Source organism: Rhinolophus sinicus, chromosome 14 (assembly GCF_057876585.1).
Source record: "Rhinolophus sinicus isolate RSI-liver-muscle chromosome 14, RSI-T2T, whole genome shotgun sequence".
Lineage (NCBI taxonomy): Eukaryota > Metazoa > Chordata > Mammalia > Chiroptera > Rhinolophidae > Rhinolophus > Rhinolophus sinicus.
Window position 1 is genome coordinate 172,952,816 of NC_142514.1, and position 26,507 is coordinate 172,979,322.

At 43.7% G+C, this 26,507-nt stretch overlaps 1 protein-coding gene across 1 annotated transcript in view; it reads left to right on the forward strand.

Annotated features, from left to right (window-relative positions):
• Window positions 1–15,932, forward strand: part of EXT2 (exostosin glycosyltransferase 2) — a 124,384-nt gene extending 108,452 nt beyond the window's left edge. Inside the window, exons 11-14 of the mRNA XM_019746443.3 lie at window positions 5,669–5,812; window positions 7,552–7,680; window positions 8,906–8,988; window positions 15,195–15,932. Of these exons, the coding sequence (XP_019602002.3) occupies window positions 5,669–5,812; window positions 7,552–7,680; window positions 8,906–8,988; window positions 15,195–15,333 (495 nt within the window). The 3' untranslated portion in view covers window positions 15,334–15,932. The remainder of the gene's footprint in view (window positions 1–5,668; window positions 5,813–7,551; window positions 7,681–8,905; window positions 8,989–15,194) is intronic.
• The last annotated feature ends 10,575 nt before the right edge of the window (window positions 15,933–26,507 follow it).

A 26,507-nucleotide genomic window follows, 5' to 3' on the forward strand; every position in this document is an offset into this window, starting at 1 on the left:
AAAACTACCAACCACCAGTGTAATGAAAAGCATGAGCTAAAAATGAAGCCAATCAGCCCCTTCATTTCAGGAAATTCCAAATATAAAAGGTGAGCTTTGTTCCCGGAGGGCTGAGAGTGAATCCGATAACCGGCTCCTCTGTGGAAACCAGCTAACAATTGGAATCTAGCCAGCTACCCCTTTCCCATCTGGGCAACATGCAACACAAGGCTGAAGGGAAGAAGGGCCAGTAACTCAAAGACGTTGGCAAGTTGGGTCCCTTGCAGTTCTGCCTCGGCTGAAACAGGCAAGTGACCACAGCGTCTGGGCTGGTTCCTAGAGTTCTGTTCCACTTTGATGGTTAGGGATTGACAAAACCCAGGGGTGTGTGCAAGGAGAGAAAGAAGCCATGGCCCAGCCTGGTGCACCTTGGACCCATCTTGCCCTACCCCTCACCCCACCCCCCGCCACTGCCTCACCACTTCTTAGTCCATCTCTTGGCTCACGAATCCTAATACATGTGGCATCCTTCTCACCCAGTAGCAATATTCCTGTGGAACTGTGCCTTTGAAAGTGTGATGACTGTAGCAGCCACTTCAGAGAGTTACTTTCCTCCTAGAGCTGACCCATGATTTCCTAATTGTATATCCCAGATGGGCACCACCTGTGGTTACACCTTCCCCCGTTTCTCCCCCCAGTCAGTTTCCTGAATCTGATTGTGGTTAGCACACACCCTGAGTTTAAAATGCACTCTCTAAGCCGGCTAAGAATCTAGTGCATTATCCTTTTTTTAGGAACATTTAGTAAGTACCCATATGTGTATGGCATTTTAAAGTTCAATAATGTAGGCCATGCTATTTAGAAATCTACAACTTGCAGCTAATCACATCCAATGAGTTAGTTTCCTTGGGAATAGGTTAATGAGGAAGAAGATATAAGATTTTAGCCCTAAAAGGACATTAGAGTTCATTGAATCCAACCCCTCATTCTGTTGATGGCAAAAATGAAAGCAGGACAACTTGAGTAGGTCCACTGGACGGGTACTCACTGGCAAAGCTACTGCTGGGTCTGTGTTAACCATGACCGCGCTGTGTTTTCTGTCGGAGGCTGCCCCCTCCTAACCTAGGCTGCCTCCTGTGCCTTTTAAACAAAGGTACGAGATCTCAGTTTGATGCTCTAGTCATGGGAAGCCACAGAAGACCTCAGAAAGCTTAAAAAAAATTAAATTAAAAAAATAAAGAACTCCGAAGACAGCCAAGTGACCATAGCTGGGAGTTCAGAAGAGGAGATTTCCATAATCCTGGTAAGAGATGGTTAGGACCAAGATGATAAACATTAGATTGGAAGGAAACAGTTGGAAGATGGCATTTTGTTGTTATAACCTCTGTTTGAATAGTGATTTGGAATAGGCCCCAAATGTAAGAACTATTCAAATTATTGCTAAGCCCCTCACCAAGGCATAGAGTTTATTCTAACAGACATAGGCTTCTGTCTTCACAGATGTGTGCGATTAAAAATAGCGGAGGATACTGTATATGGAGGACTCAGGAGGGTAGGCAGGCGAGTGAATGATGGCTTTGTGACTAGAGATAGCTATGGAAGCCCTGTTACTAGAACCACAGGGATAGAATGTGAAGTTTGCAATGCCTACACTACAATATGGAGAGGCATCTGCTAGTAATGTCAGAAGGCTGACCCCAGAGCATTTTCCTGAGGTAAAAAGAAAAAGTTGAATTAGAGTAGGAGGTGGGTAGACATGAGGAAGGGGGGTAGAATTTGAGTTCTCGCTCTTCTGGCTGGGAAAATGCTTTACTATGTACATAATCAACTTCGTACTACACTGGGGCTCGGTGAGAGAGGGCCCGTCCCATTCCGTTGCACTCCGTTTTGATCCTGGAGTCAGCTGCAGAGTTATAGATGAAGTGACAAGGATGGTATCTTGATTGTATCCAGCTGCCTAGAATAAGTCACGGGCAGGGAGGCCCCGCGTGAGGAACAGCGCTCACCAAAGGCTCCAAAGGAATCTGAAACTCAGGACACCTCAGATGCTTTCAGAGCAATGTGGTTTAGCATTCTGTGACCCAGTGTCACCCAGTTAAGTCCCTCTGGAAAGGACGCTGATACGTGGCTTCAGCTACCAGGGAGAGGACTGAGATCTTAACAGCATTCAACCCTAAAACTGTGCCAATATCATTATTGCGGCAAATCGGAGCTCGAAAAGAAGAACCACTTAGGAAAGTGATTTGAACTTCCTTTGCCCGAATTACAGAGCTGTGTTGACTCAAAGTAAATGGGGGTTTGGGGGATGCAACTTGCATCCGGCACAGGTGCCAGCTGAATAGATGCCTCCCTCCAGCCCCCAACCCTGCCCCTTTTCCTCCACCTTGCCCATCCCTGGTATTTAGTTAGTTACTTGGGCTCGGAGCCCTTCCGAAATCTCTTGCATTGCGTTGAGGTGAATCCATGAGTGCTGCGCTGGTGTGGCTTGAACAGGCAGGTGGTTGGCGCTGGGAAGAGGGAACTGGCGTTTCATGGAGTCCGCCCAGGCCCACAAACCGAACAGGAGTTATGGCTCACATACTATGTTGTTGCTCTGGGCTCTATAAAACTGTAATAGTATCATATTATTTTAATCTGCTGAAATACAAACCCCAGAGTAGAAAACACAGCAGTAGCATTACACATCTGAGGAAATGTTCGACATGGGTTCATTTGTCTGCAGCTATTACGATGACGTCTGTGGCCGGTTAACTCTGTTGGTTACAACATGGTGTTAATGAGGCCAAGGTTATGGTGGGAGAGGCCTGTGAGGTGAGCTGCTCTCGCACACAGGGAAGCTCTCTTCCCAGCTCCAGACCACGCTCCAGACCCGGGTCAGACATCACATAAAAGCTTGTGGATGATCACAAGGAGGACTGGGCAAGACAGTGTAATGACTCAGCAAATATCCCTCTAGCCGCTTCTGGAAAAGCAATTTAAAACATGTGCTTCAGTGATGGTGAGTTCTGGCTGTGATCTGCGCACACAAAGGATATCACATTATTATTAATGGTACCGGCCGATCGATACTGTTGCAGACATCCTTTCTGAATTAAGGAGTGTACCGGCTCTGGCTGTGAAGAAGAGAGAAAGGCTCTTTGGTCCCATTCTTTCTTTCTCAGCGTTTGCCTGCTGAGATTCTGCCCGTTCATGCGTCCGGCACGTTTGTGTGGAATGCCGGCGTGTGCGGCACTGTGCTTTGTGCCCCAGACGTCACAGGGTTGAATGAGACAAAGTCTCGGTCCTTCTGGAGTTTAAAATCTACAGGAGGAAAACATAATAAATAAGTAGACAGGAAATAACCAAAACAATTACAAAAAATGAAAGTTTGGTGAAGGAAAGCATGGCGTGAGGGGGTGGGATGAAGAATGGCTGGTTGGGGGATGGTGTTTATGTGGGTAAGAAAGTCTGAAAAGGCCTCTCAGAGTGGGTGCGTTTCAGCAGTGACCTAACTGATGAGCGGGAACCGGCCTTTCAAAGAGCTGGGAGGACATTCCAGTTAGAAGAAATAGCAAATACAAAGGGCTTGAGGTCTAGTCGTGGTTAAAGAACAGAAAAGCCACTGAAATCTGAGACAACATGGTAAGAGAAGAGATTGGCAAGTGGGTAGGCCCTTAAGGACGTTCTGAAGAGTTTGGATGTTATTCTCAGTCAATAGGGAGCCATTTTGTTTGTTTGTTTTGTTTTGGGGGTGGAACATTTCTTAAAGATTTGGGGGAGGGGGGGAATGTTATGAGTTGAAGTGTGCCCCCTAAAGAAGATAGGTTGGGATCCTAACTCTTAGTAATTCTATTTGGAAATGGGGTCTTTTCAGAGGTAATCAAGGTAAAATGAGGCCCTAATCAATTTGACTAGTACCCTTCTAAAAAGGAGAAATGTGGACGCACAGAGGGAAGAAGGCCACGTGAAGACAGGTTGGGAGCGGTGCATCTACCAGCCAGGGAATGCCAGAGAGTTACAGCCTACAACCAGAAGCTCAGAACAGTCGAGGAAAGACCCTTGCACTACAGGTCTCAGAGGGAGCGGGCCCTGCCAACACCTTGATTTCAGACTTCTAGATTTCTGTTGTTTGAAGCCACCCAGTTTTGTTACTTTGTTCCAGCAGTCCTAGCACACTAAAAAAGGGAAGTGTCAGCACACTGGCTCTGCCCTTGGCAAAGCAATGAAGCATCCTCCCTGAGCTCAGGGGCACCTGGGTGATGTAGCCTGTGACCCTATGACTTACTTATATGGGTAAATATGTAATGAAAATAATATAAATGTTAAAAAAGGATATACATATGTATATATGGCAGAGTCCACTAGTTGAATTATCCTGTACAGCACATCCTAATATTCTTTTAGGAATGGTCTTTTTAGGGCCACCCTTTAACTGTTTATGGTTTGGAAAAGCAAGAGTGGAAGCAAGGTAAGTTAGAAGCCTGTCCCAGTAATCTAGGTGAGAGATGCTGGTGGTTTGAGCTAGAGAAAGTAGTAGTGGAAATGGTAACAGGTAGTTAGAAGTAGAGCCGGCAGGAATTACAGTGGACGGGATGCGGGGGGAAGCGGGAAAGGAAGAAATAAAAGCTGACTCCTCGCTTTTCTTGAACAATTGGTTAGGTGATTTATTGAGATGGAGAAGATTGAGAGAATGGCTTATCTGGGGCCACAGAACCAAGAATTATGCTTTGGACATGTTAAGCTTGAGATGCCTAATTGTTTATTCAGTTGAAGGTATTAAGTCAGTTGTTGGTTATCTCAGGAACATTCAGGGCCAAACATAAATTTAGAGGTCATCAGATTATAGATGGTATTTAAAGTGATTGAAACTAGATGAGGTTACATAGAGAATTTAAAGAAGAGAACCGGGCCCTGGGCTGGGTCCCCAGGAACCCTGTTGTTTAGAGGTCTGAGAAAGGAGGAGGAATCATGGTGCTGAAAAGCTGCTGCATGAGCAGCTGGCAAATTGTCAATACTCAATTAATGGTACAAACTTCTCTTTTAAACATTAAACTAAATTATGTAGAAATATGTGGGGAAAGGTATTGGAAGTACCCCACCTCTAAATTACCAAATTTTATTTAACAAAATGTATCTAAGAACTTTTTCAAATATGGAAATCAAGTTTTTGTTTTCAATATGTTACAGATTATAGAACCAGATAAATTCTCTGTACTTAAATTAAGGCTTCCAAAAGGCTGTAAGAATGACTGTGCTCCAGAGAAATTTTTTTTTTTTTTTTTTTTTTTTAGAAACAGAGACTTTGTAAGTTTTCACAGTCACCAAAATTTAATATAAATCAGGACAGTTGAGTTAGGTGCAGGGTTCCATTTATTCATTTATTAAGAATGGAACCTATTTCATTAATCATATGTTAAAAGAGATTACCCACCCTTTGCCCAACTCAGTAAAGTATTGCTCACCGTGACTTGAAATTTCCAAGCAAGCACAGGTAGTTTTGGAGGAAATCAGAATCAGTATCTATATTTGAATATGGTGGAAGAACCAGCACCTACCTGTTCAGTTGGACAGCTTCAGAAGCATACTCTGACCTCAGTTTGTGAAGATGTAACCGTCAGGAGTCTGTTGACACCTGTTTGGATAACTTAGCACTCACTGTGCTTAGCTGTGTCTGAGCTGGGAATGACTGTTGACGTGTTTCTGTCCTTAGGTCTGGAGGGAATTTCCTGACCGCTTGGTGGGTTACCCGGGTCGCCTGCATCTCTGGGACCATGAGATGAGTAAGTGGAAGTACGAGTCTGAGTGGACTAATGAAGTGTCCATGGTACTCACGGGGGCAGCTTTCTATCACAAGGTGAGGCGGGAGCGGGCTCGGGTGGGTGGGTCCGAGTTGATAAAAGGGAGAGTATGGTACTCGTTTTATTGGCTCGATTGAATTTTTGCTGCATTTAGGGAAAATGTTCTACTCAGAGGGCTTAGAAAGTCCGTGGTATGTATTTAAAAATAATAATAAAGTTATTTTTCTAGTTAGAAAATAATACATGCTCATAACAGAAAATGTGGAAAATTCAGAACAGATTCTGTTGTATAAGAAAAGTCACTTGTGCAGCACTTAGAGAGAACCATTATTAGATGTTCAGATGTTTTTTCCAGTTTGTCTTTTATTTGTTTACTTTTTCACATCCACACAGACGTTTATAAATATTATCATTGGCCTGCTTTTTTCATGTGTTATGTTGTAAGCATTTTCTCATGTCATTAACATTTCTTCATAAATAATTTTTTTCTTGACATACTTGCTAATATACCGTTATACTAGTATTCCATAAATTATGTGTAACTATTATTCTATCATTGGGGATTTAGGTTGTGACTTTTTTGCTACTTTAGATAATGCTTAATATCTAATGCTTAAGTAATTACTAATACTCATTTTTCATAATTGTTTGTACTTTTGATGATTATGATAGATTCCTAGAAGTAGAATTCTGTCAAAGGGAATGAACATTTTGCGGAGGTTTTGATAGATATGTCTGTTGTTTTCAGTATTGTTTGTACCAATGTACAGCCCCACCAGCAAAATATAAAACTACCTTACATACCCTCCCTTGCATGAGATGCAAGTGAAAGTGGATCTTATTGTTTTAACTGCTTTGGTTACTAGTGAGATTGAAATTCCTTCTGTGTATTTATGAGCCTTTTGTATTCCCTTCTAAGAATTGTTGCTTCATGTTTTTGACATTTTTAATTAGGGAGTGATGGAAGGGTATGTATTGGATTTCAGAATATTTGGTTCGATGCTAGAGTGTTCCCTGGAAGTGTACGGTTTAATTGAAGAGCAATAACTTGTATGTTGTCGGCAGTGGCATAAGGAACTGATGTCAAGAGAAAGAGCTGTTCAACCCAACATAGTGCATTTAACTTAGCTACGTCTGTATTGGCTGCTTATAGTTATCTCAGCACTGCTGCCCTCATATTTTTCAGGACTCTAGATCCAGAAATGATTTTCTGTTCTTAGCAATAAGATTTATAATTCTTAGGGTTTATGATAGTAGATTGTGTACACTTTTTTTTATTTTTGCCCATGAGTTTCTACACTATTTCCTATGTGTAGATTATGGGTGTTTCAGAATTGCCTTATTTTTTTGTTTTACTTTAGAAAAGCATGTACCTTTGCTACGTCAATCCACTGTTAATTTATCTTTGTTTCTATTTGCAATCTATGGAAAGAATAGAGAAAACAGGATCGAGCATTGTGACTCCAGGGGAAGGATTCACTAAAGATCAGTATGTAGTGTGTCTGTGAACAATATTTGTAAAACACACGATACATTAGTCTGTCCGAAGGGCCTGCATCCTATAGGGGCTTCAGGTTGTACCTCTCCTCTGCTCACCATAGGTGATTTTGAAAAGAATGACAAAATAAAAGATCTTGGTCACCTGACCAAAAGCATTCTAATACTTCCTTTGACCCTTCTTGTGGTTTATCTTCTGAGAGAACGCTTGTGCCTATGCTATGACAAAGCGGCCCTTTACCTGTCAGCCAGAGGGTACTGCTGTTTGAATGATTCTTCTTTTTGTCTCACTTCATAGTATTTTAATTACCTGTATACCTACAAAATGCCTGGGGACATCAAGAGCTGGGTGGATGCTCATATGAACTGTGAAGACATCGCCATGAATTTCCTGGTGGCTAATGTCACGGGGAAAGCTGTCATCAAGGTAGGAGGCGTCCCTGTCCAGCTCTGCCACTGACTTGCTTGGTGCTCCTGAGCAAGTCTCTTTTTCCCTGAGCCTGAGAAGGTCTCGTAACTACAAACAAAGTATTGGACTGCATGAACTTGAAGCTCCCTGTTCGCTTTAAGATTCTGTGAATGACACTGTCACATGGTAAACTTGAAGGTAGGCTTTGATAGTTGAAACATATTTTCAGTTTTTATACAGTTTAATTATAGTTTTTAACCGTGATATTTCCCCACTGGCTCCTCATGCTATTAACTGATGAGACAAGCCAGATTAAACCAAAGTGACTCAGGAGAGAGGGAAAGTCACTAGCTCTGCTCTCCACACTCAACCCAATCTTCACCCTATGCCCCAGCTCTCAAAAGAACTCAGTGACCAGCTCACTGCCAGGAACATTAAAGAATGTAATTTACGAAACTCATTTTAAGGGAAGTTTATCTCCAAATTTGCTTTCTGACATACTTCGAGATGTGTTTAGCTGTGCTTGCTTAGTCTGGACAGTAATTCCTGGTGTCTGTGTGCTTCTGAACCCTGCCTTGGTTAGTTATCCAGCTTTCTTCCCCTCCCATCCCTCCACTGTTTACTTATCTTCACTAGGTTAGGATAGCAGCCTCCCCGAGTTTGCTAGAAAAGACATTAGAAGTTTAAGGTTTGGAAGGCTGGGGGAGAATCAGGGAAAAAGATTCAAGGGGTGAGGGACCATTGGACTTTTTTCCTGATTCAAACGAATTGCAAAATAACCTGGCATCTCCAAGAGCTGCTCAGTATTTGCCGTTAGCTGGAAGGAGGAGAAAGAGCGCCTGTTGGAACGAAGGTTACTGTGAAAGTTATGGGAAGCTGTATTTCATCGCCCTTATGGCTGCAAGAACAAATGGTGTTTATACAAGGACCTTGGCAGTGAGAAAACAGTCATTAAACAGGAATTAAGGAGCTTGTCATCACCACTTCTTTCCAGTTACAGAAGGCAAAAGCCCTCCAAGCCTTTTTATTGGGCCCTTGTGGGTTCTGCCGTTGGCCAGGCCAGACAGAATGGAATGGAGGAGTGGTGAGGTGTGTCTGTGTGCGTGTGTGTGTGAGAGAGTGTGTGTGTAGAGGGAGCAGGCATCTCCACTTACAGAACAGAAGCATGCACAATGCACTCACAAGCATGATTGTATTATCCTTGGCACTGACGGCCAGGTATATTTTTGTGCTCCTCTGGCAGGTAACACCACGAAAGAAATTCAAGTGTCCTGAGTGCACAGCCATTGATGGGCTTTCACTAGACCAGACACACATGGTGGAGAGGTGAGTGAGCCTCTTATCAAACGTCCACCCTAGCCTCTGATCCCCGTTTCTTGCCTTGGGCCTGTTTGTGGGACTTTTTTGGAGATGGAGGGAGAGTCGCTGGTAGCCATAGTCACCTCCTTTTGCACGGTGGGAATTGGGTTAGTTCAAGCCCAGGTCAATCAAAGAATTAATTTGGAATGCTACTCGCTCAATTTGTGATGGCTCAGAGGGTCTTAAAAATATGGCTGGCCTAAGATCCAGGAGCCATATTTTCCATTCAGATTGTGCAGTTAACCATCCACAGTCATTTGAGTGGAAGCTGGTTCATTCCAAGGAAATACTGGGTTGTTTTTTAGGGTAATATCTCCACATTACACTAAAAGTATGATTAGAAGGAATTGAACCAAACCCACCAGAGACAAATTACCTTTGCTGACACTCCTCAAACACCTTCCAAGAACAGAATTGAAAGCACAGCTCTACATTACAGAGATGAGCACGGCAGCTCTGAAATATACTCTGTTTCCATTCAGTCAGTTCCCCGACAAACACCTTGGTGTAGAATGTAACACCGGGCCTTGTAGGTAAGTATGGAAGGAGTGGATATGTATGTCTTCCCTTAAGACCGTTATAATCTTGTAGTAGACCTAGTAGTTCTCACTTTTGTCCCAAAGGGCCCCAAGCTTCAAACCTCATGAAGCAAACCCAATTCTTCCAAAAGGCAGCTCCTTATATGAGACAGCAAGCTCTGACATCCAGTAGCTCTATTGTCAAGGGCCCAAAATTCACTCAGAGAATGTTATAGTCGAATTATAGAATGAGGTATCTCGTTCAGGATTCCACAGGTCTCATATGCATCTGTTTGCAGCATTCATTTCTGAAATCTGTCAGCCAATCCTTCGAGCCTAAAGGAGTTTTTTTTGTACAAAACGTTGTTTCACTTGGCCTCGATTCTTATGTAATGCTTTAGTCCTTCTTATTCTCACTCTCTAAATAATCTCTCTATCTGTTTCATATATAAATATCTTACGCAAATGTCCTGATTTTTACCAACTGTCAATGTGAAATAATATATTGTGATTTTGGAAATAATCTGTCACTGGGATCATAACTATTATACTGTCAAGGGCAGTGACATTAGCTGTCGGAGCTTGTTTGGAAGAGACCCAGCTGTAGTTCTGTTGGAGCACATGGAATTGTTATTTAAACCTACCAAACATGGAGCCGTTGGTTGTGGATTGGGCTAAGTTAAAATGGTGGGGCTATATGGTCCAAGAAAGGAATTGTAGGTAGAAAGGTTGACCTGATACTGGCCTTGAAGTTCATGCTAAGGCCAAATAAGTCTTCTCTAGCACCAGTGCGATCGTAACAAATGTAAAGAGACTTAAACTGCAGTGAGAGGTTTAAGTTAGATGCATTTATTAGTAAACGCTGAAGAAAGGAACTAAGGGAGATGTGGCAGAGGCTCTGCAAATAGAATAGGCAACTGCCCAGACGTCATTAGGCTCGAATCAGATTGTATCAGAGTTTATAATTAACAACAAATATATATATATAGTAATGCGTGTGTGTATGTATGATTTAATCCAAAGCTCTATGTGGTAAGTACCATAAGAGAGGCTCAAAATGTTTTAATTGATCAGAGGAAAGAGAAGTGGCTTCTTGCTAAGTTGATTATTAGGAATAATTTTGTAAAAGAGATGGCGTTTAAAGTGAGCCTTCCAAGATCACTAGGATCCCAACCAGTGAAACTGGGCAGGAAGAGGAGACCAGGGCAGAGGAGACTGGATGGGCCGAGGTGCCCATGAGCAAGTTCCGGGTGTATTTGGCAAGCAGTTGAGAAGTTGCCTTTGGCTAGAGCATAGAATTCTGGGCTGTTAGGACCAAACTGCAAAGGGCCTTCAAGCCCCAGTTAATGGGCTCTTCAGGCTCTGGTAAAACCACAGAAGGGTTTGAACAGGGGAGTAGCTTGATCACAGTCTTGTTTTGAGATTAATTTGCAAGTAATGCATAGGAAGGAATGAAGGTGAAGAGACTGAAGGAAGAACAGTTAGAACACTTGAATAAGTTGAGTGTGGAAAGGAGGGGATGAATTAAATTGCAAGAGATTTTTTTTCCCCCCAAAGGAAGATGTGCTAGAACTTGATTTCCAACTAATTAGTTATGGGAAGGTTATGTAGTCGACAGAGGTAACTTTTAGATTTTGAGTCAAGAAAATAGTAGTACCTTTAAAAGTGTAAATAATATAGTTAGGAGGAGGTGCTAATTAAGGGGTGAACAGTTATACCTTTTACAGTATAAGTAATGAGGACAAGAGATTTTAATCATGGGTGAAGCTGAAGAGCGATGAGGTAGGTGCTTTGGGGATTTTGCCGATATGCAGGTATAGCTATGTGGCAAGCAGTTGGAAATGTGGAACTAGAACTTTAGAAAGAAGAGTAAAACAAAAACAGATGTTTGGAAATTGACTGAAGAAAAGCCAAGGACAGAATCTTGGGAAATGCTGTCATTTATGAGACAGAGGGAGTCACTGAAAACAAGCAACCACTGGAGAGGCCAGGAGAGAACCAGGATCTACAGTGCACAGAAGCAAGGGAGGAGCGAGGAACACGGAGACGGGGGAAAGGCCTTTGAAATGAATGGTCACTGGTGACTGAAAAAAATAATGGCACAGAGTGATGGGGCTCAAGAGTTATCGAGGGTGAGTCTGTGGTGAGGAAGTAAAGTTAGTGAATCTAGATTACCATTCTGAGAACTTTGACAAGGAATCTGCCTTGAAATCAGTTAGAAACTGAGAGTCAAACTGTTTGCATTAAAGACTGGATCACTGAACTATTAAACAAGGCACTTAAATTGGGATGGAAGAAGGCATGATTTAAGCCATTGTGGGCAGACCGAAACATGGAGTTTGAACCATAGGATTGTTCATTTGTTTCATTTTTTTTATAGTTCCCTTTGCAAAAGGCACATTTTACATACAACAGTGAAAGGAGTTAACTGCTTTTCAAGTTATGACCTTGTGTGGGGTTTTGTGATTCAATAAGCTTATTTATTCTTATCTTTGAGTTCTAGGATCAGAAATCTCAGTTGTGTAGGAAAGTAGCTTTTACTACCCAGCATCCATTTCCAGGATCTGCTGTTAGTTCTTTAAGTACCAGAAGAATTTGTAACTGTTCATTTTGACCAATAGCTTCAACAAGGTCAAGGAAATATGGTAGATGGATAGTGTTGATTTAAGAAAAAGAACATCGTAATTTGACTCCAGTCAATTTTTGTTCGAATTCTAAATCTGCCTCTTACTAGCTGTCTGACTTAAGGAAATGGACTTATCGGAACTTCCATCTTTTCATCTCCTAAACTAAGGATATTAATATCTATCAAATTATAGCATCCATTCATAGGTTCAACAAATATGTATTGAGCATCTTTGTACCAAACACTGTATGCTGATGAATGAACGAATAATACTTGAAAACTTATACCATACTGCCTGGCAGGATTGGTTTCCCCAGCATTAGTCGTAAGGCTCCTGGTTGCTTTAGGTAATTGTATGTGTTTAAAAGGAAAACAGAAAACCCTTGGTCGTTTCTCCCCCAGATCCCTCCAGCCTGCAGAGATAGACGTTGGGAGCTCTTAGCCTGTTTGTACTTAATTAGAAAATCAGCCCAGGGGAGCAGGGAATGACAGGGTCCCTGGGACCCTCCCTGACTGAACAACTCAGGACGGCCACCAGCAACAAGCTGAACTGTGTCTGCCCTAACCTGTTCCCCAACTCAGATCCCCTGTGTGAAAAGGAAGGAGGAAACATTGTCAGCACCTGGCGGGAGAGTTAGGACCTTTACCATTCAGCCACTACTCCAGTGCAGGCTGTGCAGACAGAAAGAAGGACTCACTAAACCTGGGTTAGCCAGCAGCAGCTGTCAACAGGTCAGGCTGGCACGAGCCCCAGTGGCCTCTTGCCTGTGGCCCAGTCCTTTTGACAAGTCTAGTTGCAGAGGAGACACTGTCCTCCAGACTCTCCAGGGAGCCACGGAGTCTCTCGACTCAGCCAGGAACCACAATTCTTCTTTAATACGTACTCACTGGTACCTGTGCTGGGCACGGCTGGCCGCAGCCTACGGCGTCATAACTGGAAACGAGAAGAATCAGTACATGATTACAGGCAGAGCAACGGTCAAAAGTGAGACCTTGGAGAGATCTGACCTGTCTGCCACTGCCTCACCCCGTGATGTGAGGAGAGGGGCGCTGTTGTCCAGGGTTTGCCTCATACCATTGTGTTGAAACTCCTCCGTCTTGCCCCCAATCACCTCGATTTGGATCCTAGACCTCCTGACTCTGAGAAGACTGTCCGCAGAAAGGAAAGCCCGTCACCTGTGAGTTATGGGCAAGGCTGATGAAAAGAGCGAAGGCTCTATTGCCGGTACAAGCCTGGTTTGAAACCCAACTCCACCTCTTTTCCAGCCCTGGGTCCTTGGACGAGGTGCTTAACCTCTTTGTCTTCATTTCTCAGCCCCTAACAGGAGGCTACCGTAAATCTCCCAGTGGGTGTATGGAGGGGAATACTGTCAGGAATCCATCAGATCGTGTATGTAAACTCTTTGGCACCTAGTAGGTGCTCAGCAGTTGTTAATTTCCAGGCCCTCACCTCGGACCCTAGAATTGTGCTAATAAATAAATGTATATCATCTCCTAATTAAGACTTGAGCCTCAGGAGCCAGAATGCCTGGGTTTGGCCCTGCTTCTTACTAGTTACTTGACCTTGCGACATGTTCCTTGGCCTCTGTGTCTCACTCGTCCCAATGTCAACTGGGAATAATGGGACCTGCACCCGGGGTTTTTGTGAGTGAAATGGGTTACTAATACCTGTAAAGCACTCTTAACACAGCCCGGAACATACAAGTATTAGCTGTTGATTTGTGGTGGTCGTGGACACGATGATGTTATTAGCTAGAAAAGTTCAAAAGGAAATGGTAACAAATTGTTTTTAGAAACCTAACGACCGATAGAAAAGATTGATCATGACCGGCTTCTTTATTAATTGGTTTCTTCCTAAAGCTCAGAGCACTCAAATAAAACCTTGATTAAAATAGTCTGAACCAAGCTTCCAGTAGCTCTGAGGACAGAAGAGACTTCTGGTCTGCGTCCTGAAATCCAGCCCCTTCTTGGTAAACGGTTCTGCCTCTGATTAGTTTGTTCTCATTGTAGCTCTCAGGTGGGGTGGGCCGAGCTGAGGAGAGAGAATACTGACCTTTCTGAAATCCATCCTTGAGGTCCCCTTAACTTCAAAAGCGGTTTTTACGGGCTTGCTTTTCCCCGCTGGTCTGATGCAGAAGTGTCTTCATTACCAGCTGTCACACTCAGTTGGCCTGATTGACCAGAACCGGTTCCCGCCAACGTGCCTGACCTGCTCACCTCTGAAGAGGTTGCTCACTGGGATTCGGGGTTCGGGGGTGGGGCGGACGTAGGAAACTGACTCTCCCCTCCCCCAGTGGTGCTGGGCTCTTCTGTCACTAAGTGGGTTGTTACTGCTGGTTCTAGCATGGAACTAGCTCAAGGTATGAAAGCTGTCCTATGTGAACTCCAGCTTTCATAGCAGAGCCTGTGGGGGTCGGCTGGCACTTCCCAGAGATGCCACTTGCAGACCTTCAGTGAGTGCTGGTTGAAGGGATGAAGTGTTCGCTGTCTGACTCGCTGCCTGACTTGAGGTCCACTGCCCCGTTTCCTCCTTTTGCTCCATGCCCAAGAGCCTCCCTCTGCCTTTCAAACCTCAGTAAGCTGCAGCCCAGCTCCAAGTGGCTTTTTCCTTTGCAGCATTTACCTTCTCTTTAGCTGGCAGAGATGGGGTTAAGAATTGTTGGCAGCTAATCCACCTGGGTTTGAGGTCTACTCCCCCCCCCCCCATTCTGGAAGAATGACTGGAATTTAAGGGGGAGGGGGGAAGATATTCTGACCTCTGCAGGCCTATCGCCTGCAAACAGCATTCCCTGCTCACTTTCTCCCACTGACTGAAGAGTGGACCCCAGATCACTTCTCTCATCCACACCCTTCCAACCTGGTGAAGACCCTGGGCGCAGGCCTGGCTGCTTGGATTCCTTTCTTTTGTTGCTGTTAAATATTACGTATTTTGCTCTCATCTCTCAGCCTCTTGAACATTTTCTTTCCCTCCCCCCCACCCCTACCCCGCTCATCTGTTCCACTGCCCCCCTCCTTCCCCAACCCCCCAGGTCTGAATGCATCAACAAGTTTGCTTCAGTCTTCGGGACGATGCCCCTGAAGGTGGTGGAGCACCGAGCTGACCCTGTCCTGTACAAAGATGACTTTCCTGAGAAACTGAAGAGCTTCCCCAACATTGGCAGCTTGTAAACCTGCCACAGGTGGAGGTCTGAACGCTACGCCTGGACGAAAGATGAGAACATGGCTTCCACATGGATCTCGGCCTGTACCCCCCGACCTGCTTCCTTACGAACAGGAGCCCAGAGAGCGGATCTAAGCGCCCTGAGCTGTGCATCCGCTACTCGCGTGTTTCTTAGGCTCGCCGACGGGCGCTTTTGCACAATGCCAAATGGAAGTCTTGGTGGCAGGCTCCAGGTTTACATCCAGCTCAGGCTCCCTTTGTTTCCAGTCCAGCATAACAAGCCGAAGGGAAACTCCACTGCCTGGAGGACTGCGGAGGAGAGACACCTACCAGCCCATTTTAGGTTTGGGGAATCATGGAAAAGGTACCCGTATCTCACTTTCAGTTACGTCAAATCAGTGCGTTCTTTGGAGGAAAAGCCCAGCCCAGAATTTGGTGCAAACGCAAACATCGTAATGGTATGTGATGTGTGCCTTGGGACCCAGGGCCCTGGACTCACGCCCAGAAGAGCATCAGCTGCTGAATCGGGTCCTGTCAGCTCTGTGAACTATTCCTCTCTGGTTTGACTTTTTGATATGATTAAAATTATTTTTTATTCCTTTTTCTACTATGTGTTAAACACTGATTATTGATAGTCCAAGGAACTATCTTTCTTCTTTTGTGTGTGTTTAACTCTGTCTTCTGACCTTAACTCCAGTCCACTACTCATGTCTGAGAAGACACATAGCCGGGAGGAGTGTCTGGTGCCATGTGTACCAAGCAGAGGACGATCTCCAAACTCAATATTCTAAGAGTAGATGGCTCCCAAAACCTCCAAAGAAATTTGTTTGCTTCCTCATTAGATCCAGTCAATCTTTCGTAGGTATTCTCAGGGAAAAACACAGCACCTCTAATAGCCATATACTTAGTCGCTCTAGCAAGCACCGTGTTTCCCCGAAAATAAGACCTAGCCAGACCATCAGCTCTAATGTGTCTTTTGGAGCAAAAATTAATATAAGACCCGGTATTACATTATATTATATTATATTATACCCGGTCTTATATTAAAATAAGACCCAGTATTACATATTATAATGTATCATGTCATGTCATATCATATTAAAGACCCGGTCTTATTTTACTATAATTTTTGCGCCAAAAGACACACTATAGCTGATGGTCCGACTAGGTCTTATTTTCGGGGAAACAGTACACACGTTGTAAAAGTTGAAGGAGTTGTGAGCCCACCCCAAGGGGATGCCAAAATTTCCCTCATTCTTTTGGTATAAACGTAACGTTAGCCGAGGAGGTTCTGGCTAATGTTAAGTGCTGCTGAAACAACTGCTTTGCCATAGTTGCCGGTATATTTAAATCGTTAGATTTCAGCATTTAGTAATACTGCACATGTGTGAATTATACCTCTTTAAGCCTAGTTGATGAACAGATCTACTCTGGCAAATGTTAGATGTTACGGATTCGAAACAGATTTATCTGGCTCTTATATTAAGACTAGGCACAGTTGGGGCTTTAGCCATAACATATGTCCCCAGAACACAAAATACATAACAATTTGCTTGGAATATGGATATAATTACTGAACCCTACTTGTGTGCCAGTCAAAATCACTAATATACCACCCATTGTTCTGTTGAGTGACATGAAGGTAAGCAGTTATTATGCTGTAGTTTTTAAACTTGCAGTTTTAACAAGTGTCATTTCAAACGTGTCCCCACAGACTTTCAGGGGTCAAAGAACAATTTCAGAAGTAGTAAAATTGGAAGTGGAGATCGTGAGAGCTTCGTCTTCTTTCCTGTTAAGGAGACAGAATCACGGACTGTTGCAGGTGGGAGGGAGGAGAGGTCACCTCATCCAGTGCATTCGTTTTGTCGCTGCAGACACCGAAGCTGTGATTTGTTCGCCGTAGGCAGCTGCAAACACTGGTGCTTAATACATGCTTTGGATTTGGATAATTCTGTACTGGACAGTAGGGGATATGGGAAGGCATTTTGGTCTCAAATTCATAACACTGGGGACGGGATGATAGAAACCAAGAGAAAGTGATTTCTCTTGTCACCCAGGTATCCGTAGCTGACACAAACAATGAGAACTTCTAACCTTTCCAGGGGTTCTCTAGCTTGTTTTAAAATCTGGGGGCAGGTGAAGGGGAAGGGCCTCCCATTTCAATCCTTGCTAAAGCCAAGAACTGTGCTAACGTTGTATGTATGTTATGTCACCCTCAGTGTTCTTCCCACAGCCTAGCTTCTTCAAACGTTTCTGCCCTTTTTCACATCACTCAATGCACTACCTTAGTGACTGGTTTCTGATCCAGGCCTTTGTCTCAAGGGCACATTATTTTTTCTTCAACTTGTTAGCCCTTTGATTCTGGAAGAGGAATTTTAATCCGAGACCATTGGGAGCTCCAAGGAGCTGTGTTAATGTGATTTTATCGCCTTCTTAGGAGTCACTGGCCTCCTAACGGCATTAAAACTTCATTTCATTTAAAGTACCTCACTACCCCCGGACATATTGGGAGTTAGATCTTATAGCATTGTATAGAAGAATTAATGTTATAGAGTGAGTTTACATCCTAGGCACTTGAAACAAACTTCAGAGGTTCTACCCTATGAACAGACTGGTGGTGCAGACCACAGGGAGAAACTGAGGACAGGAATCTAGGAAATGCCATCGTGATGCAGGGATTCAAAGGGGTAGTGGCTCCACCCCCTAATTAGTGTTTTTCTGAGCTGCTCACCAGCAAGCCTCACCCAGGAGATTGGGTCGCGGTCATCTGCCCTTGGGATGCCATAGAGCCTGGTTTCAGACGCAAAACATAATGCTAATTAAAATGTCATGTCCTGGCCTACAGCAGACGACAGCTGGTCTTAGATTAAGAAATCTTTTTTAAGAAACTGCATCCTACTGGCCCGTGCAGAAGACGAACCTGAGCTGCCCTTGGCCCAAATGGCAACAAGTGGCCAAACGCCCTTGGCCACTTGCTGTCCTCTGACGCCTACTGGGGAGGGTCTGCTTACATGCCAAGCCTGGACACACTTTTTTGCTGGTTGACATTAGATAGTTGTTGATAGTCTTATGTATTTTACTAAGCCTCACCCATGTTTAGGCAAAACCTCCTTTTCTGGGAAAATTAAGGAAGAAAATACCAGTTTTTGTTCTCATAATCTCTGGGTCTTTCCTGCAAATACTGCCATACTGTCTCCTCTTTTTTCTTCAGTGCCATGATATCCAAAACTCTGACTACTCTGGCTTCTCTGCCAAAGCCTTACGTTCTTCCAACTGGGCTTCAAACTTGCGGTTCTCAGGGGCTCGTTTCTATGCTGCCTTTGGAAAGAAGTGACCACCCTACTGGCCTTTGTGGACCAGGCTGCGAGCTGGAGGAGGCAAGCTGCCTCTGCTCGCATTCGCTGAAGGAGTCACTAATAAGCCCGTGATGCCAACTGCTTCCTGGGATGGAGCCTCCGACTGGAGTATTCTTACCACTGAAAGACAGCAGATTTCTAGCCACAAGTTCTAAAGATAAGATTGTGGGGTTAAAATCCCAGCCCCTTTGATGGTTTTCAGCCAACGTAGAATAAAAAGTAGGTGAAGCAGAGAACGGGTTTGGGAAGTGGTTCGGTTCTGGTGAGACTTCCTGGCTCTGCAGTTGGAAGATCTGTGGGAACCCAGCTAAGAGGGGAGTTTCCCATCAACCACCCATCCCAAGCCTGATGGGTTTCCTTTGCTTTGGGGACAGTGGTTTCTTTTGGGGGTAGGGTGCTTTTTCCATTTCTCTTGGCCCAGGTAGTCTTTTCTGTTGCAGCAAAAGAAGCCACAGCAGGCTATTCCCCAAGCAGCCCTGGCACAGAGGCAGAGACAGAGAGTGCTAAGCTGGCCCCAAGCCTCTTCCAGCCACTTCCTGAGGAGCAGTTCTGGCAGGAACGCGGACCAGATTGGCAGGCAGCCGCCATCCAGGAAGGCTTTGGACCAACTTGAGCTTTCCACTGCAGGGCCTGGAGGCGCATGAAATCTTTGGGGCCTGTCGGCTCACCTCACCCCAGGGCTCTGTCCCAAGCCCCGGGGCTCCCATCCCAGGCTAGTATTGGATAGTCACCATTTTCTACGTCTGAGTAAAATCCAGAACAGTTTTTGGCCCCATTATGCCTCCCATGAATAGACTGACAATCTGAACAGGCTTCACTGAGCTGCTCCTGGCAGAGGACAGTTAAGCAGGCAGGACTCCACTCAAGATTTTCCCTGTCTCTTGAGGGTGGGAGCCGTCTAAGCTCAAAGCACAACCATTCTTCCACGTCCATTAAATGCTCTCTCAGGGTTCCTCAGCTTCAGGCTTTGTGTCTTCCAGATGCCCAGGGAGGGCATGGGTATGTGCTGGCAACTTTGTGCCATGGCTTGTTAATGTCAGGCTCACCATTGCTGGCAGCACAGGGAAGGTGACAGGAGAGTTTGACACCCCCACCCCCACCTTTCCAGGCTCCTTTCCTTTTCAAGAAATAGGTAGAGCCTTTGCCTTTCTTCTTCCAAGTGATTGGGCCCCTGGTCCATTCTTCCCACTCCCCCAGAAGGGCACAGAGCTACCAGAAGACAAAAGGAAGGATGCTTGGGTGGCTTCCAGGAGCGACCAGGCAGCCGTATCTTCCTCAGCAAAGTACCATTTTGACCTCAGGAGCAGCACAGGGGGTGACAGCTGCCAGTAGAGCAGGGACTGTAGCCCCTATGTCTTAGACCCAAGCCATCAGGGAGTCCACGCCACCGTATAGAGCCTTCCCTTCAAACACAGACAGTCGCCAACTTAACAGTGGTTCGACTGACAAGTTTTCAACTTGACAATGGTGTGGAATTGACACGCATTCAGTAGACACGGTACTTCACACTTTGAAATTTGATTTTTTGCCCCCTGCTCGCAATAGGCAGTATGATATTCTCTTGTGATGCTGAACAGCAGCAGCAAGATGATTTTGCCCAACTACACGCAGAGGTCAGTGTTCTGAGCACGCGTCAGGTAGGCGAGGCTGAGCTATGGTACTCGGTAGCTTAGATGTATTAAATGCATTTTCGACTTAGCACATTTTCAGCTTTTGGTGGGTTTATCAGGACATAACCCCATCATCAGTCAATCATTGCATACCTATTTGGGCTTTTATTTCTAGCCACCAACATACACCATTAGCCACCATACCCAAGGGTAAATTTAGTGATGTCTGGTTTTCTGGTAATCACAGCTGCAGAACAACCAACTAGTTACTGATCTGGGAGAGGTAAGAGCATTTATTCAATCATTTACTTTTTCTAATTGTTCATTCATCAAAATAGAGTCTTTGCCAGGCTCTGTGCTAGGTCTAGGAGACAGAGAAATGAATGAGACACTGTCTTGATCTCAGGGAGCTCCAATTCCAGCGGAAGTTCTTGAGCTCTGAGGTGGTGTGAGCCCATCAGTGGCCCAGGACTCTATACTCATACGTTTTTAGTCCCAACTGTAAACAAGTATTCATTAATATGAACTTATTTAGTGCCTGGAGGAGGCAAGGATTTTTTTATTTCCCTTTCTCATGGCACCATCCCTTGAGCTGGATTTCCCTTGGCCTTTAGGGAGTCCACTCCCATGCCTTAGTTTCCTCAGCCAGAAATTGGAGACAGCAAGAGCGTTTAGATTCGGGTTAGTGAGATGGAATGATGTATCAGATCTCTTGTCCTTCTCTTTACCAGAGCCTTTACCTTTGTACCTGGTGATGCTGTTGGCCAGCCCTCTTCCGGCCCCTATTTCTGCTCACCCTGTTACCAGAGAGCTTGGGGGTCTGGATCCTATCTGGCCCCGTCAGGGTGGATTACAGAATGAGCAGTTCTTTTGCCCCAGTCCCCTTCCTGTGCTATAAATAAGCCCCATGTTTATTTTCTTATGTTATTGAAATGAGCACTTGGGATTTGGGCCTCTCGACGAGTCCAGAGAGAGTCCATCCGGTGCCTGGTGAGGGCCCTGCCCGCCTGGCTGCTGTCTGAAGCTATTTGGAGTTCTCCCCCTGTGTTTTGGATGGGGCTTAATTTCAATAGTAAGGGCTGTATGCAGCCCTGTATCTGCTGATTTTCAGGTTTCAGCTTTCTGCCAGCCTCACTGCCTGCTTAGAAGTGAAGTTGTGTTTCTCATTAAGGGGATAACAGCCACAATTGAGGTAATTAACGAAAATTGTGCATTGGTGGCAGCAGCTCCTATAGGATTTCCAATAGTCTTTCTCTAGTAGATCCTGAGAGGCTTACCTTCATCTCCTCCCTTCTGCCTACCCTGCACCCAGTCTCCGTCCTTGTTTTCTGGATATAGACCCAATAATTTCTCTCTGAACAACCTTGTTCTTGTCACCAGGTTGGTTTGATGTATTGACAACTTGGCCAAATGAGGATGCCATTAACTCCATCTTGTCCAGTGTGTGGAAGATGCAAGGACTTTTCCCCCTCTCTCATATAGCATCTTCCGGTTGTGAGTTGTACCTTGGCCCTTTTTTAGAAGTTATCAGGAGGAATATCCATCAATAACAGAGTGGTGCTCCTTTAGTCCCGTGGCTGCACCGACTCAATGGAGCGGGTGCCCTATGACAATGTTGGGATAAAAGGAAACATCTGGTAGCCCAGTGCAACACATAATATGCTGTATGGAAATCTTGGAATTAGGAAATGTTCCAGGTTAGGAATTCCTAAGGAATGATTTCTGGTTTCTTCTGGCTTTAACAACACATCAAAAGTCTCCACTGAGACTATGAGCAGGACACAGCAATGTTTAGTAGAACTTGGGCTAAAGATCGTTATCTACTCGGGATGGATTGTCCTGGTGAGTCACTCAGTAGAGAAATCTGTGGACACAACCTGAACCTCGAAGTCTATTAATGAAGAGAATTGCATCTAACAACCAGGTTTAATTCACTTTCAGAAAAGGAACCAGGAGAAAGTAAATTTTCACTCATGTATTTTTAGTTTAATGATTCCTAAAGATTCTTTTCCCTTAAAAAAATGAAAAGCCTGATGCAGTGGATTCATTCTAGCAATAAATGTTTATTGAGCACTTACTACATGGCAGATACTGTTTGTGTGAGGATGCTGCATTGAACAAAACAAAGTGCCGACTCTCATCAAGTTTACATTCAAAGAAGGAAGACAACCAAAACAAGTACATGAATACAATTTCTAATTGTGGTAAATGCTAAGAAGAAAACAGAGTCAGGGGACACAGATAGTGACATGGGCATGAGGAGGTATTTTAGACGGGTTGGTCAGAAGTGACATTTAAGCACAGACCTACATGTTGAGAAGGAATGGACCATGAGGATACCAGGCAGAGGGAAGAGCCAGCATAAAGGCCTTCGGGCAGGCACAAACTCAGCTTGTCTTAAGAACAGCAAAAACTCTTGTGTGGCTGCAGTGTCGTGAGTGTGGAGAGCATAGTAGAGTTGATGCCAGAAAAGTAGGCCAGGGCCAGTTGTGTTAGGACCATGTAGCCCAAAAGGATTCTAGATATTTATTATGAGTGTGATGCAGAGACACTGAAAAGTTTTAAGCAGAGGAATGACATCTGCATGGTATTTTTTTTTTTTAAAGATCATTTCAGCTACTATGTGGAGAACAGGCTGTGGGGAGCAACAATGAAGGAAATCGAGAGGCTATTTTAGGGAGCCCAAGTGAGAGACAGCAGTGGCTTAAACAAGGATGGTAGCAGCAGAGGTGGTGAGAGGTTACATTGGGAGTGGAATCTATTAGATTTACTGATGAATTGAATATACTTGAAAACACTAGAGGAGTCACAGCTAACTCCTAGGTTTTTGTCCTGAGTAATTGAGTGAACTGAAATGTGGCAGACTGGCAGCAGTGAGGGCAGGGAAAAACAAGAACTCTAGACATACTAAGTTTGAGATGTCTCTTGGATACCTAAAGGGTAGGGTCATTCAAGCAGTTAGATACCTAGAGCTTAGTTAGTACTGAAAATATAGATGGGGTTTAGAATCGTAGGACTGGATGAGATGCCCAGAGAGTTAGTATAGGAAGAAAGAGAACAGGAGGAGGGCCTTATTACTGGGCCTACTGCAACTTTCATACGTAGAGAAGAAAAGGAAGAACGAAAAAAGGAGACTGAGGAGTTGCCAGTGAGTTAAGAAGAAAACCAGGAAGATATCTGTAAGCTAGATTGTGATAACGATGCACACTAAAAACATTTTCAAAAGAGGCATAGCTAATAAGCCAAACTGGACATGGAATACCAGAAAAATATTCAATCAAAAAGAAGGCAAGGGGGGCCGGCCCGGTGGCTCAGGCGGTTAGAGCTCCATTCTCCTAACTCCGAAGACTGCCGGTTCGATTCCCACATGGGCCAGTGGGCTCTCAACCACAAGGTTGCCAGTTCAATTCCTCGAGTCCCCCAAGGGATGGTGGGCAGTGCCCCCTGCAACTAAGATTGAACACGGCACCTTGATCTGAGTTGCCTCTGGGATGGCTCAGTTGGTTGGAGCGCTTCCTCTCAACCACAAGGTTGCTGGTTCGAGTCCCGCAAGGGATGGTGGGCTGTGTCCCCTGCAACTAGAAACAGGAACTGGACTTGGAGATGAGCTGCGCCCTCCACAACTAAGACTGAAAGGACAACAACTTGAAGTTGAACGGCACCCTCCACAACTAAGATTGAAAGGACAACAACTTGACTTGGAAAAAAGGCCTGGAAGTACACAATGTTCCCCAATAAAGTCCTGTTCGCCTCCCTCAATAAAATCTTAAAAAAAAAAAAAAGAAAAAGAAAAAGAAAAAGAAAAAAGGGGCAAGGAAAGAAGAAAGAGTAAACAAAGAACAGATGGAAGAAATAAAAAACCAAGAGGGTAGACTTAAATCCAAACATCAATTATGTTAAATGTAAATGGTCTAAACATTCTAATTAAAGGGCAGAGATTATTCTCAAACAGCAAGAGCAATTATATCCTATCCACAAGGAAAACAGTAAAATACAGTTTAAAAAGTAAAAGGGTATATGGGGCAGCCAGGTGGCCCAGGTGGTTGGAGTGCTGTGCTCCTAACACCGAGGTCACTGGTTTGATCCCCACATGGGCCACTGTGAGCTGCACCCTCCACAACGAGATTGAAACAACTACTTGACTTGGAGCTGATGGGTCCTGGAAAAACACACTTAAACAAATTTTTTAAGTTTTTAAAAAAGAGAGAGAAAGTAGGAGTTATTATATCAATAAAGAACAAAATAAATTTCTAAACGAGGAATATGGCCAGGGTGAAAGGAATATTTCATAATGATAAAGGAGTCAGCTCAAGAACACAGAACAGGTCATTCTAAATGTGTAGGCACCAAGGAGCAGTGCTTCAAAGTATATAAAGCAAAACCTAACAACTGAAAGCAAAACAGAAAATTCACAATTCTATTTAGATGTTTCAACACTTCTCGCTTAGTAGTTGATAAACAAGTTAATAAAAAAAAAATCAGAAAGATATAGATGACCTGATAACACTATCAACCATCTTGGCTTACTTGACACTTAATACTTCACCCACCAACAACCGGGTACACATTCTTACGTGTACATGCAACATTCACCACAAATGTGTTACACCCTAAAATGTCTCAATAATTTTAGAGGAAATGAAAGCATAAAAAGTATGTTCTCTTACATACTTTTACAATGGAATTAAATCAGAAGTCAATAACAGATATCTTGGAAATCTCCACTAATTGGAAATAAAATAACATATTTCTAAATAAGGGGTTGATAAAAACAAAGAAAATTAGAAAATATTTTGGGCTGAATGAAATTGAAAACACAATTTATCTAAACATGTTGGGTGGAGTACTTGAAGCTTGAAGTGCTTATATTAGAAATGAAGAAAGAAATAAAATTAGTGATCTAAGTTTCTACCTTAAGAAACTTGAAGACCAAATTAAATCCAAAGTAAGTAGAAGAAAGAAAGAATAAAGATAATACTGGAAATAAATGAAATAGATAATGGACAATGGAGAAAAATCAAACAAAAACTGGTTCTTTGAAAAGATCAGTAACTGCTCTAGACTACCCAAGGAAAAAAAAGAGAGAAGATACAAATTACCAGTATCGGGAATCAGAGAGGGGCAGTGGTACAGATTCTAAAAATATTAAAAGGGGAATATACATGAACAACTATATTGGTAAATTCTACATCATCTATAAAATGGATATAATCCTTTAAAGACACAGTTGGCAAAACTGCCTCAAGAAGAAATAGAAAATCTCAATAGTCCTGTATCTGTTAAAGCGACAAATCCATAATTTAAAACTTCCCACAAAGAAAAATCCAAGTCCACATGGTTTTACTGGAAAATTCTATCACAGTTATGGAAGAAATAATACTAATCTTATACAAGCTTTTTGCAGAAAGTAGAAGAGGAAGAAATACGTCCCAGCTCATTTTATGTGGTCACCATTACCGTGATAGCAAAGCAGACAAAAAATATTACAAGAAAAAGAAACTGCAGGCCAGTAGCCCTCCTGAACACAGACACAAACTCCTTAACAAAATACTAGCAAACTGAATCCATCAATACACAGAAAGGGTGATACAACATGACTAAAGAATACACGTTTGGTCTAACATTTGAAAGTCAGTCAATATAATTTGCAATATTAGAATAAAGGAGAATAACCATATAATTATTTCAACAGAGCTAGAAAAGACATTTGACGAAATTCAACACCCATTCATAGCAGCTTTATCCACAATAGCCAACAACTGAAAACAACTCAAGTGTTTAACAACAGATGAATGCATAGACAAATTGTGGTATATCCACACAATGGAATACAAAAGCAACAAAAATAATGAACTAGTGAGACGCACAGCATGGATGAGTTTCCAAACGGAGCAAGAGAAGCCAGATGCAAAAGAGTACGTACTGTAATCGTACGGAGCTACTCTCATATAAACATATTCCACTTATATGAAGTTTTACAACAGGCAAAGCTAATCTAGAATGACGAAAAATACTGTGTTGCCCCGAAAATAAGACCTAACCCAAAAATAAGCCCTAGCATGATTTTTCAGGATGACATCCCCTGACCATAAGCCCTAATGCATCTTTTGGAGCAAAAATTAATATAAGACCCGGTCTTATTTTCGGGGAAACACGGTAGATCAGCGGTTGGCTGGGGTTGGGGGTTGACTGGGATGAGGCACAAGGCAAGTTTTG